This window comes from Dipodomys merriami, unplaced genomic scaffold (assembly GCF_024711535.1).
Source record: "Dipodomys merriami isolate MVZ:Mamm:240054 unplaced genomic scaffold, mDipMer1.0.p SCAF_45, whole genome shotgun sequence".
NCBI lineage: Eukaryota > Metazoa > Chordata > Mammalia > Rodentia > Heteromyidae > Dipodomys > Dipodomys merriami.
In genome coordinates this window covers 3,645,408-3,659,474 of record NW_027206013.1, presented here as the reverse complement: position 1 = coordinate 3,659,474, position 14,067 = coordinate 3,645,408, and the positions used below count along the sequence as shown (strand labels likewise).

At 42.3% G+C, this 14,067-nt stretch overlaps 1 protein-coding gene across 7 annotated transcripts in view; it reads left to right on the top strand.

Moving 5' to 3' along the window:
- Znf280b (zinc finger protein 280B) overlaps positions 1–8,017 on the top strand; it is an 81,743-nt gene extending 73,726 nt beyond the window's left edge. For 6 of the 7 annotated variants that reach the window (XM_069994395.1, XM_069994393.1, XM_069994390.1 and 3 more), the window contains 5 exons: positions 716–748; positions 4,339–4,379; positions 5,062–5,089; positions 6,319–6,378; positions 7,386–8,017. In XM_069994395.1, the coding sequence (XP_069850496.1) occupies positions 716–748; positions 4,339–4,379; positions 5,062–5,089; positions 6,319–6,378; positions 7,386–7,453 (230 nt within the window). In that variant the 3' untranslated portion in view covers positions 7,454–8,017. The remainder of the gene's footprint in view (positions 1–715; positions 749–4,338; positions 4,380–5,061; positions 5,090–6,318; positions 6,379–7,385) is intronic. The other variant, XR_011366451.1, reaches the window with a different exon arrangement.
- Positions 8,018–14,067: the final 6,050 nt, after the last annotated feature.

The following is a 14,067-nucleotide window of genomic DNA, read 5'->3' as shown; positions in this document are numbered from 1 at the left end:
ATGGAAGTATATCATATGATCAGGGCTTGAGTTTGCTTTAAAGGAAGTGTGAATCTCATTCAACAAAATCAGACAAATAGACCCACAGGTAGATCCAATGGTCTTGCTGCCTGTAAACAAGATGGTGGCAATTTAATGGACTTCATGATGGGCAGAAGGCAGGAGATGGAAGTGTGGCCAAATGGGAGAGCTCTAGCCTTGAGTAAAAAAGCCAAGCAAGAGTATAAAGCAGTGAGTTAAAGCCCCAGTACCAGCCAGGAGCTAATGGTTCATGCCTGTAATCCTACTCAGAAGGCTGAGATCTGAGGATTGCTATTCAAAACTAACATGGGCAGGAAACTCTATGAGACTCTTATTGTGAGACCAGGAAAGGGTTGAAGTTGGAATGCTGCCTCCTCAGTACTCAGAAGGCTGAGAACTGGACCCTGGAAAAATTGAAACAAACAAAGCAAAACAAATGCATAAGTTACTGTTACCTGGACCCTATGATATTTGAGTTAGAGTTGTTTGGACCCTATAAAGCTTGAGACATTGGGAAGATAAATGTTTGTGTTAAGGTTAAATGTTCACAGCTTCCATCTTCTTCCTAACAAAAAGGAAGTCAATTATTACTATGTACAAAACTATGTCTCATGTTAATTATTGTAACCACAAAATAGAGTGATACCTTGTTCTTGCACATGTCTGTACTAACCTCCTCTATACTGAACTTTAGGCTTGCTTACAAGAGCTCGGGATCCAAGAGCAGGTGAGCCTTCACCCCCTGGTCCCCACTCTCTTCATTCTCTCTCTCTCTCTCTCTCTCTCTCTCTCTCTCTCTTCTCATTTCTTTGGCTCCAGAATCCTGCCATGCTGTTCCAGGTTGCCAGTAGCAACATTTTCTCTCCAAATACTGGAAATGAAGGTATAGTTCAAGTGGTATAGAACCAGTCTTGAGCAAAAAAGCCAAGCAAAACCCAAGGCCCTGAGTTCAAGCTCCAGTAATGGCACAAAAAAGTCCATATTAACCTGACAAAATATATATACATATATATATATGTATATATATATATTTTGTCAGTCATGGGGCTTGAACTCTGGGCCTGTGCTCTTCAGCTCAAGGCAAGTGCTCTACCACTTGAACCACAGCACCACTTCTGGTTTATTGGAGATGAGTCTCATGGAGTTTCCTGCCTGGGCTGGCTTTGAACCGCAATCCTCAGATCTCAGCCGGCACCCGGCTCTGACAAAATATTAAGTTAGGTATTGCCATCATCTAAAGAAACTAATGCCTACATGCTTATCTGCTGCCTCACCTATGTTTTAAAATATTTGGGTGTTTTTTTCTGTTAAATATAAGGAGACTACAGATAAAGTAAAATAAGATAAATCTAAATATATGTATATACTTATATAAATACAAATAAGTATATATTTATGAATGTATATTTATAAATATGTGATCAAACTTTCACCAACAAGCAATTGTTCATCTACCCCTTAATATTCTTTTTTTTAAGGTTTCCTCCTTTTTGGAGAAAATATAAAAAAGTATAAACTTTTTAAATGTGTGTGCATGTAACATATTTATATTTGTGGGACCATTTGAGGGACAAGAGGGAGAAGGGAAGTGAAGGTGAAAAATATTGGAAAGCATCATGTCTATGTGTTCAGATGGCACAAAGGAAATCCACTGAAGTGTATTAAAAACCAGAGGGTTGGGGGGACCCAGAAAAGAAGAGAGCAATAGAGGAGATTGTTCTGATCAAAGTACAATATATGATATGTTTAATTGAAACTCCTTTATACAACCCTCTTTATAAAGAGAGAGTGAGGGAAGGGGCAACACTGTCCAAAAATAAATGTACTCAGTACCTGACATATGTAATTGTAAACCCTCTGTTCATTACCTTTATAATAACAATTTCCAAAAAAGATAGTAAATAAATAGTTCAACTCAAAAAATGTACAATGAGTGAAATACAACAGTGAAAATCTTTGATACAATTAATATACACTAAAAGTTGCTTATCACTAGAAAAAAACTTTTTTCTTTTGCCAGTGGTGGGGCTTGAACTCTGGGCCTGAACTCTATGCTGAGATCCTTTTGCTCAAGGCTAGCACTCTATCACTTGAGCCAAGCCACAGCTCTACTTTCAGCTTTTTGTGTGATTAATTGGAGATAAGATTCTCAAGGACTTTCCTGCCCTAACTGGCTTCAAACCTCAATCCTCAGATTTTAGCCTCCTGACTAGCTAGAATTAAAGGTGTAGCCACTGGTACCTAGCAAAACTGTAATCTTATCTACAATGAGACAGGATCTGGGGCAGATCTCTTAGCTTCACTGGAGTAGGCTCAGAAGGCTCCAAGATCCTGATCTCTGTCATTAAAGCCAAATTCAAGATAACACATTCATGGGGATTGACAGAAAAACTAGCTTTCTAATCACTGAGAAGCAAGGGTATGTATACAATGCTGTGAGTAGGACACTCAAGGTGAAAATAGCTGCTATTCAATTGACACACACACACACACACATATGATAAAAATGGTCTTTTTGTTGGTGGTGGTGGTGGTGGTCATAGGGATTGAACTCTGGGCTATCCCTCTGCTCTTCAGCTCAAGGCTCGCACTCAACCACTTGAGCCACAGTACCACTTTCAATTTTCTGAGTGGTTTATTGGCAATAAGAGTCTCAGGACTTACCTGCCTGAGCTGGCTTTGAACCATGATCCTCAGATCTCAGCTTCTGAGTAGCTAGAATTGCAGACATGAGCCACCAGCACCTGACTTAAAAATTGTCTTTTAATCAATTGGGAAGTGCTCTGAAACAGGATATAATGCAGTAGCAACATGATCTGATGTTTGTACACTGAAATTGCCTTAGTAGTATCATAAGGACACTAACACTTTAGATGAGTTTTCTCAACGTGAGAGGGCTGATGGGCTTCCTCTTTTTTTCTTTTATTTTTTATTGTGAAAATACTGTACAGAGGGGTTACAATTACATGGGCAAGATAATGAGTACATTATCTTGTAGCCTCCTCCTTTGTTTCCCCTTCCCATCCCATCCTTCCCCCCACCCCCCTGGGCTTCCTCTTTGAATCCTGGTGTAACTTAAAAGCATTTTAGGTTGACTGTTTTGTTGTATTAAGATGTCCTTAAGGGTTGGGAAGGTAGCTTAGTGGTAGAGTGCTTGTCTTGCATGTATGAGGCCCTGGATTCGATTCCTTAGCACCACATAAGCAGGAAAAAAAAAAAAAAAAGCCAGAAGTTGCACTGTGGCTCAAGTGGTAGAGCGCTAGCCTTGAACTGAAGAGCTGAGGGACAGCGCCCAGACCCAGAGTTCAGGCCCCATGCTGATGAAAAAAAAAAAAAAAAAAAAAGATGTCCTTAGATATAAGTTCAAAGCTGCTGCATCTCATTTTTTTTTGTTTTGTTGTAATTTTTCAAACACTTTTATTATCTTTAAATAGCTGTACAAAAGAGTTGCCATTCACCAAAGCAGTTTATGAACACACTGCATCTTAATCAGTGTCACCCCTTTCAACCTTCTCACCCACCCTTCCCAACCCACCCCTTCCCTTACCTTAATTTTAGGTTATGTATTGACTTTTTTTTTTGCATATTAACAAAGCAGTTTATATGTGCAATGCATCTTGATCTGTGTCGCCATTTCAACATCTTCACCCTCCTTCAACCTCTTCTTTTATATGTCTCAATTCTGTGGTATGTACAATAAATTCTCATTTCTTTGCTACTCCTCTCCTTCCCCCATCCTGTCTCTATGCAGGTGGAAGACAAAGCAACAGCTATATTGAATGTTTGTTAAACACCCACATCCATGCACTCCAGCCCCACTTCTTCCTTTTTTTTGGGGGGGGGTCCAGTCGTGGGGCCTGAACTCTGGGCCTGGGCACTGTCCCTCAGCTCTTCAGCTCAAGACTAGCACTCTACCACTTGAGCCACAGCGCCATTTCCCACTTTTTTTCTTTTTGCTTATGTGGTGCTGAGGAATCGAACCCAGGGTCTCATGCATGCAAGGCAAGTGTTCTACCACTGAGCCACCTTCCCAGCCCCAAAATATTTCTTTTTTTTTTTTTTTTTTTGGTTGGTTGTGGGGCTTGAACTCTGGGCCTGGCTCTATCCTTGAGCTCTTCAGCTCAAGGCTAGTGCTGTACCACTTGAGCCACAGCACCACTTCCAGCTTTTTCCGTTTATGTGGTGCTGAGGAATTGAACCCAGGGCCTCATGCATGCAAGGTAAGTGCTCTACCACTGAGCCATCTTCCCAGCCCTCCAGCCCCACTTCTATACCAAGTATGTTCCCTACCAATATACTGTTACTGTTTCCTCCTAGATCCCTCGCATGACCTGGCAGAATGCCCAGAATTAGACAATGTAAGCATATCTTTCTTTGTCTAATGTAGAAATGAAGCTCTGTTTTTAATCAAATTAATATGAAATTCTGACTATGTGCATTAATTCTTTGAAAGACATAATTTTATATGGACAGATATTGAATAAGAACATCTTACCAACTGATATAGAGATTCTCTAGGACAGCTAAAATCCCTTCCTCCATTATAAAATGTATAGAAGATGCATTTCCCATAGCACTCATTTTCCTTCTTCATCTAAATGTACTTAAGGGAGTACATGCTTCAAAGAGAGACTCTCTCTTGCCTTTTCTACTGGTGTCCTCTGCAGCAGTTGTTTTTTGGGAGGAGGGAGTGACCATTGGCTGGATCACTGTTTCCTCTATGATTTTCTAAGCCATCAAGAGAAAAAATGTCTGGGTGCCAGCGGCTAGTACCTATAATCCTAGCAATTTAGGAAGCTGAGATTTGAAGATCATGGTTTGAAACCTGCTCAAGCAAAAAAATCCACAAGACACTTACTTTCAATTAACCAGCAAAATGTCAGAAGTGGAGGTGTGGCTCAAATGGTAAAGTGCCAGTTTTGAGCTAAAAAGCTAAGCAAAAGCAAGGAGCAATGAGTTCAGACCCAGTACCATCATGAGAGAGAGAATAATGCATAGTCTGTTTGGATCCTCATAGTGTTTTCTTTTCTATAATTGCAGATGCTTTCCTTCACTACATTTGGAAGTGGTATGTATTCACCCACTTGCTAAGGAAATAACTTACTAGCTTAGTCAAGTTGAAATTGGAGTTTTAGACCCTCAGACTCAAACTTTAGGAGTACTACCTATCAGGTCTAGACCCTTAGCCCTGTACACCAAAGAAAGAAGCACAGTCAATGACAAAGAAATGTATTACGTAGTGAAGATAGCACTTCAGCTCATCTTCACCTATCTCCCTGGAGCAGACATTTGCCTGAAGTCAAATTGGAGTAGGGAGTTGGAGGTATGTCTAATTAAAAGTCCCAATCACATGTGTATTTAGAGGTGGCCACAGGTGGTCTAACAGTTCATTGTCTCAGGATTGATATAGTAACATTGGTGCCTAACTCTTGGTCCAGTCTCCTATCTGTTTCTTCCTGGCTTCCAAGTGTTGCAATTACAGCAACCCTCTGGTGTCAGAAAATGAATAGACATACAAGAGATATAGGATATTTTTTTTTTTTTTACTTCTGCACAAAAGGGTACACTGCCACTCTCCCCAAAGCTAGGCAGGCACACCAGGTGGGGTAGTCTGCTTGGTTTTTATTCCAACTCAAGGTATTATTTTGTCCCTTCTCCTGTTGCTAAGGAGTAGGCTCACATTTTCTTTACAATTGGTTATCAGGGTTATGGGTAATACAAGGAAATTAGAAAGCACTCTAACCATCAGTGAAAGGTCCCTACTGGGGGAAGGCACATGTCCTCACCCCAGCCAGCTAGGAACAGGATTGCTAATGGTTACAGTTGGAAGAGGTTGGTAAAGTAAGTAGAAAGTTCCCACTCAGGTGGGGGAGGAGATTAATCTTAACACCATAGGTAAGAACCCTTGCTGTGGTTGGCTGTTTACACAGAAGACAATAGTTACGACTGGAGTCAAGAAGCAAATAATTCCAGAAAATTTTAGTACCTGGAAATGTCAGTACAGAGTGGTTGATTGGTTACAAGATGAAGAGATTTTAGTTTGACAGCACAGATTGCTTTTTCTCACACAAGATAGCTGTAAATTTACTCCTACCTAGAGAATCCTGGCTTCCTGCTGAGAAAGGACATGGAGTTTCCTGAGAGAAAATGATTTCATAAGTACATAATTCTGGCCACTGAGGCTCTAGGGAAAGTCTGTAAACTAGAAGAAAGATAAGGTTGATCTTGTGTGAACCAAGGCTTCACCTTGTGTAGGAAGGAATGAACAAGCTACTCTCTCCACTGGATTTCTTCCAGATGTGCATCAGGTAGCTGAGTGGGACCTGGAAAGTATCAGTAGCAATGATGAAATCCCAGGTAGGTAACATTCCAGATAAGATGCCATGGGAAAGGGTCCTGGGAACAGTCAGGTTATATCTTTTACCTAAGAGGCTAAAAGAAGAGAGATGAATCAGAAGGGAAATATGTGTAGAGGTTTGTCTCATATTTTAATTGGTTTTATTGGAGATAAGAGTCTCTAGAAAACGGGAAGTGGTGCTGTGGTTCAAGAGGTAGAGCACTCGTTTTGAGCTGAAGGGTGCAGGGACAGTGCCCAATCCCAGAGTTCAAGCCCCACGACCAACAAAAAAAAGTCTCAAGGACTTTCCTGCCCAAGGCTGGAACCATGATCCTCAGATCTCAGCCTCCTGAGTAGCTAGGATTATAGTAGGAATAAGAGCCACTTAGACCCAGCTTACCTTGTTTCTTGATCTGTTACTTAAAGATGATCTTTCCCATAACACTTGCTCTTTCCCATCTCTGCCACTGCCAAACCTCAGAGCCTTTAGTTGAGATTATAGTATGCCTTGGGAATTATGCACAAGATGTTTTGAGTTGAGCTTTGGGCATTAATCTGTGATGGATTCTAATGGGACACAACTCTCATAGGCACATACTTGAACTTGGAAGCAAACTTCTTTTAATGTCTGCCCACAGATGTAGGAGAAATAGTTTCTTTCATTCTGATATTTGGGCATTTGTAGCAACACCTCTGTGTTTCTCTCCTCACTGTTGATTCCTGGTTTAAAGGACAAGCAGGGTTGGAGTGGTGATGGCAAAAGATCCAGTGTCCTGAAAAGCAAAGGAAGAAGTATGACCTTGAATACATCTCCAGCCCCCACTCCTCAGTTCACAAACTAATTTTTTAGCAAGTCAAGGCTTCCTCCTCAAAGAAAGATGATTTCTATCTGTCCTGAGGGTTTTCATTCTAGACCAGATTATCCCCAGATCTCCAATGAATGTTCAGAAAAGTCCACTGATGAAGTATGTATGTGGATAGACATGTAAAATGGTTAATGTTGAAGAAGGTACTTTTGTCTTTGGAGGACCATCGTCACTCATTAAAACAACCAAAAATCCTGACTGTAAAAAGAGACTGCCTCCAGAGCTCTGAGGATGATCTAATCCTGTGAACTTCAGCATCCTGTTCCACAAGAACACCCCTATGCCAACATAAGGAACAGATACCTAACACAGCTGTACTATGGTAAGCAAACTCTGGTTTCTCCCTGAAATTAACCTGCAATGATGCAGTAGAATTGAACGGGGGCCTCCCTGCCCTGTTCTGTAACACCTCCCCCCACCTGCAGTCCTTTCCCTACTCTTTTGAGGACTATCCTTGTACATGGTATTCTGAATTCTAAGAGGCATCTGTAACACCACCTTTGCTCCTCAGTTCACATGAATTGGCTTACAGAAAAATAATAATGTGTTTTTCTAAAAAGAAAATGCAGGTACTGGCCCCAGGAAGTCAAGATCCAGAAGCTGGTTGCCTTTTCTGCCTTTTTAAAGAATAGGATGGGAAAAAAATTTGCTGTAAAGAGAAAGATCTTTTGTCTGTTCTAACCTGTTTTGTCCATGGAAGCGCTTCTACCCCTAATTCTTCTAAAAAGGAACATTTTAGATTGAAAACTTATCCTTAAGACTTGTCTTAAATAAATCTATTTTCTTCCACTAATTTCTATTTTTCTGTGTTTTTGGTTGAGTAATGAATGCAACAAACCATAGATCTCATAGCAGTTACATGAAATAAACAGTTATAGACTGGGGGAAAGAGAAGCTGGGGAATCAGCCTCAGGCAATAAAAGGGGCCCAAAGATGGTCCTGAGAGGTCAAGCTTCCAGCTGAAGATCACCAAGGTCATCCCATTTGAACTATGCAGACATTTCCTGATAGTAGGACCCAGTTATCCTGGACATAACTAGTGTTGGAGGATATGTCTGTGGAAGATTCTGGCCTTGAGGGCAGCACAGGCTAAGCTTGACTCCGGGAGGGACAGAGATACCAGAAATGCTCTGTGTGTGTGTGTGTGTGTGTGTGTGTGTGTGTGTGTGTGTGTGTGTGTGTGTGTGTGTGTGTGTGTGTGTGTGTGTGTGTGTGTGTGTGTGTGTGTGTGTGTGTGTGTGTAAGAGGAGGGGGAAGGAGGTGAAGAGAGACAGAGAGAGAGAGAGAAAATATATCTGTGTGCCCTCATGTGGACAGTCTCTCCTGAGGAAAGCATAAAGCACCCTGGCCCCTCGCACTGAAGATCTGGCTCTTCTTGCAAACCCACCTCTGGATCTGTTTCTCTGTTAGAACATCTAGGACTCTGGAGACTGAAGATCCTGGGTCTTTTAGGCCCCTACCATTAGAGTAAGAGTTTCTTTTAACAGGAAGGAGAATTTTGGACCTCATTAGCTCTGTTGTTGTTAGTTATTAGTCCTATGTTGTTATTAGACCTAGTTAGCTCTACTTAATCAGTAAACCAAGTCCTTACTGGGATGTAGGAACTGATGGAAAATAAACTAAAAATACTCACCTTCCCCTGCCAGCCATATCTTACAACTGCCCTTGATGCCAGCCCTGCTGAATCACCTCCCCTTTCCTTCCCCCTGAACAGACATACCCTAGAGGTCTTGGAAGAGAGCCTAAGACCAAGGCCATGTCTGGTGCTGTTACCCCCGACAGACACAGATGCTTTTGAAACCTTGAAACAACACACTCAAGGTGAGATTGCTCTCTCACCCTGCCTCCATATTACCCTGCTTCCATCTACCCCAACTGAATTCATATCTTCGGCCTAATAAAAAGAGATTCTAGGATGCGGGGCGCTGGTGGCTCACAACTGTAATCCTAGCTACTCAGGAGGCTGAGATCTGAGGATCGCGGTTCAAAGCCAGCCCGGGCAGGAAAGTTCGTGAGACTGTTATCTCCAATAAACCACTAGAAAACCAGAAGTGGTGCTGTGGCTCAAGTGGTAGAGCACTTGCCTTGAACTGAAGAGCATAAGGACAGCGCCCAAGCCCAGAGTTCAAGCCCCATGACCCACCAAAAAAAAAAAGATTCTAGGGTCTGGGAAGGTGGCTCAGTGGTAGAGCACTTGCCTTGCATGCATGAGGCCCTCAGTACCACATAAGCAGAAAAAAAAGCTGGAAGTGGCGCTGTGGCTCAAGTGGTAGAGCGCTAGCCTTGAGCTGAAGAGCTGAGAGACAGGGCCCAGGCCCAGAGTTCAGGCCTACAACCAGACCAAAAAAAAAAAAAAAAAGAGAGAGAGAGAGAGAGACTCTACTTAAGCGAGGTATACTATTTTGTTTGTTTGTTTTTGTCATTTGTGGGGCTTGAACTCTGGGCCTGAGTGCTGTCCCTCAGCTCTTCAGCTCAAGGCTAGCACTCTACCACTTGAGCCACAGCGCCACTCCCAATTTTCTGGTGGTTTATTGGAGTTAAGTCTCATGGACTTTCCTGCTCAGGCTGGCTTTGAACCGCAGTCCTCAGATCTCAACTTCCTGAGTAGCTAGGATTACAGGTATGAGCCACTGGTGCCTGGCTATGGCATTTTTTTTTTTTTTTCAGTCAGGTTGAAGGAGACTTGGAACCCATCCCAGGTTTTTAACTTCAAAAAAACCCAAAAACTTATTAATCTGTTAAGTTTGCCTTTTGGCTCTTTTCTTTATTCATATTCCCAGTACTCTATCTATTTACAGGAATAAGGTCCAAATCTATGAGTTCAGGTTCACAGGTGTTCAGGTCAGTAATGACCACACAGTTCTCACCCTCTTAGTGTCCCCACCCCATAGCCAGGACCCAGTGTTCCCTGTGGTCCACATGTGTCTCTTTCATTTTTATTTGTGAAGGGGACTAAAGAAGGTGGCCTCAGGGACCAGGACAAAGTGATTTCTATCACTGTGTTTCTGTACGGGAAGAAATTGACCTGCAAAGAAGAAAATTGATGAAGCAACTTGCCTTTCATTCTTTTTAGTTCCGAATTTGAGTTTTCCTTGATATGAGGTCCTTCATAACATTATACACAGTGATTAATTTTCTTGGATCACACAGAAAATAAAGACTGGTTAAATCTTAACCTTTCACATCCTTTAATATTTGCCTTTGATCCTTCAGATTTCTGTAATATAGTAATAATAGTAAAAAAATGTAAAGAATAAAAACAATTTTACACAGCCATTAGAAAGAAAAATATTATTTCATTTGCAGGAAAATGAATGGACCCAGAACAAATCATGTTATGAGGGAAGCCAATCTCAGAGAGACAAAAAGACATATTTTTTTTCTCTTATGAGGAAGCTAGATCTAAAATACTGGGACATGATAAATTATACAGGACTATAGACATTCATACACAATAAGACCAAAAGAGGATACTCTTAGAAGAACAGAAAGGCACAGTGTCTATATGCATTTGATCATATGAAATAGTATTTATCGAAATGAACTCCAGGAAATGAAAACAAAAGGGTTTTCCTTTTTTGCTCTGTTTTCTTTCCTTTTTGCTCTGTTTTCTTTCCTTTTTGCTCTGTTTATGTCTTTGGGAGTGTAAGGGGAGGCAGAGAAATGGAGGGACAAAGGGTGAACAAATGTAGCAATGGTACTCACTGGACACTATTTTGAAAATGAGCTATACAACTTGTGGGTGTGGATAGGAGGGGAAAACTGGGAGAGAGCTGAGGGAAGAGGTAACATTGTCTAAAAGGAAATGTACTCTTTACCTCACTTATTATAACATCACCTTATAACAATAGAAAAATGAAAGTATAAAACAATGAAGAGGGGCTGGGAAGGTGGTTCAGTGGTAGAGCGCTTGCCTTGCATGCATGAGGCCCTGGGTTCGATTCCTCAGCACCACATAAGCAAAAAGAAAAAAATCGGAAGTGGCACTGTGGCTCAAGTGGTAGAGCACTAGCCTTGAGCTGAAGAGCTGAGGGACAGCGCCCAGGCCCAGAGTTCAGGCCCCACGACCGGACCCAAAAAAAAAAATACAATGAAGAAATAAGGTACTATAGGCACATGGTGGTAGACTGCATAGGGATGGTTTCCCCTGTAATCCTTGAGGCTCACTTGTTGGTCTGGTGGAATCTGTGTTCTTAAACCCATATCTGGTTCTTTACATAGAGCCAGACTGACATCATCATCCCCCTGACGGCATCACAGACCCTGCAGAGATGGTCCATTTTGTGCAGACACCTGTGTAACCAACTTGGCCAAGCCAGGTGGATGAGGGTGGTTCCCCCATGAAGAGCAGAAAGTGGCAAAGGGACTACCGGTAGATGTCAAGGATGTCACCTTAGCTGCGATAGACCAAGTAGTTCTCATCACTTTGAGTGAGAAATGTGGAATGTTATGCGTTGTTATAACAAAAGAGTAAAATAATACTTGAAAGCACCCATCCCAGAAGACCACTCGGACACAGTCTGAGGACAAGGAGGTTTATAAAGAGGTTTATTAGAAGGGCTGACAAGGCCATCTCCCCCACAGGAGAGGGAGCAAGATGGCACCTGTCCCTGCCCATGGCCCTCCTTTTAACACCAGTGCTAGAGGTGTGTGTGCAGCTAAGTCTGGGCGGAGAGTGAGAATGCAGACCTATCTTGAGGAAACTAGCAGGAGCCCCCGGAGAGTTCTTTGTGAAGGGTAGGGTGGAGTTCAGGTTTGGGTGGAGAGGGTTCTGCTGATGCACCTGGGGGCAGATACAAGCTGCTACCGGAAGTGAAGTGGGAGGGGCAAGGACCTGAGATGGAGGAAATGCTAACAGTACTATACAGCAGTATAAATTATATAATGGTTTGCTAAAGATGCCATAACAAAATTCCACAGAGTGGGTGACACTTCATTTATCCATTAATATTCATTTATATATTTCCATAGCATGGCCAATCAACCTTCATTGGATGACCATATATTGTGAATGATATAAAAAATAGTATAGTAAGCTGAGCTCTTGGAATGGAATTTAGGACAAATCATATCTAAGAATGCTCCCCAGGCCTGAAATTCTTTGCCAGAAGTGTTCTCCAATGAAGTGTTGGCTGGGTTAGGAGGACAGGGCATACCATTAAAGGCATGAGCAAAACTTGAATCAGTACTATCCAGTGGGGCCAAAGCACTAGGTCCAATAGGAACAAGACTTTCTTTAGTGTATATAGCCTCTTTCATTGAGGAGGTAGTAGGTGCATGAATGGTAGGTTTGTCATTTTGAATATCACAAATTTTACATTACTAATACAATTTAATAGATGTGGTCTGATACTGAAAAAAACCACAACACCAAGATCAGGTCCTTGGTCTCCATGGTCTGGATGAATGAGTCTATGGACACATTAGGGGAAGGAAAATGACAAAGATTTATTGAAGACAAAGATAAGCAGAGCTCTTGCTAGACAGGAGGCGTTCCAAGGCAGGGCATCACCTGGAGTCCATTATAGGAGTTAATAGGTGTCTCTAGGAGAGAGCTATATAACTCTCAGAATCATTGGACATCCTGCAGGCATGAGCTCTGCTTGTATCTTTTAGTTCCTCTCCACTGGGTTTCCGTTCCAGTGGACAGCTCTAGGGCCCAATCAGCCCATTGTTCATGTGCATGTGTTCCAGGGGCAATGGGCCATAAGGTGATGTCCAGGTATTCAAATGTGTGACTGACGACAAGGCCATACTGATGTGATGTCTAGGGGCCTGCACACAGGACTGCTCAAGACCATGGTGAGAGATGCAGAACCTTTATGGGAGTGGGCCTTTGCCCTGATTGCCTAGCCAGGCTCTTTTGCTACTCTCATAATTCAGACTATCTCTTCTAGGGAGCACTGGAAGATGAATTCCTTCAGGAAATTGTATGTTTTACAGTTACTCAACTGCAGACATTGTGAATACTAGGCTTTTTATGCTTTCAGTATCTGTGGGGTCACTAGTACTGACCACCTTTATTTATTATATGGGTAATTTACATTTCTCTCTCTGTCTCTGCCTCTGTCTCTCTCTTTGTCTGTCTCTCTCCTCAGCTTGAATACCTGGATAGAGGTTTATCAATTTTACTGGTCTTTTCAGTTTTTTGTTTCATTTCTCTTTTGCTATTTCTGTGATTTTTAATTTTCTAGAGTCTGTGATATTTCTATGGCTTTTTCAATGTATATTGCATTGCTCTACTTTCTATAATTTCTCCTTCTCATCTAGCTCTCAAGACCAAAGCCCTCCTCTCTCTCAAGGCTAACTCCCATGAGGCACTGCTCCTCACTCCAGGCCTTGGCCGCCCCTCCCCTTTCCAAGCCCTCCTATACTCACTCTACTCCAACCCCCCCCACCACCACCACCACTTGTCCTATACTGCCTACTAAGTCTTTCTCTGCCATAAATCTCCAAGCCATCTCCTCTAACTTTTCTTGTCTTGTATCAGCTCCATCTCTGTCTCTGTCTCTGTCTGTCTGTCTCTCTCTCTCTCTCTCTTTCTCCCTTGCTCGCTTGCTCTCTCTCCAGACTGGAGATCATTTCTCCACTCCCTCTGACAGCCATTTGACTTGTGCCCTGAGAATGAGATATAGGCAGGGTCCCAGGGACCTCCCCACCCCCCTGCCCAGATTCCCGCTCATGGGCTAGCCGTCCTGGATCAGTGGTTCCTCTTGTACATTCTTCCTCTCTGTAGTCAGTTTGGAGTCACTAAACTAAAACTCTTGGTCTACTACAAACTAATCTCTGTCCCTGCCTCCCTGCCTGCCTCTCTTGTGGGCATAAACCTTACATTTCCCAAGC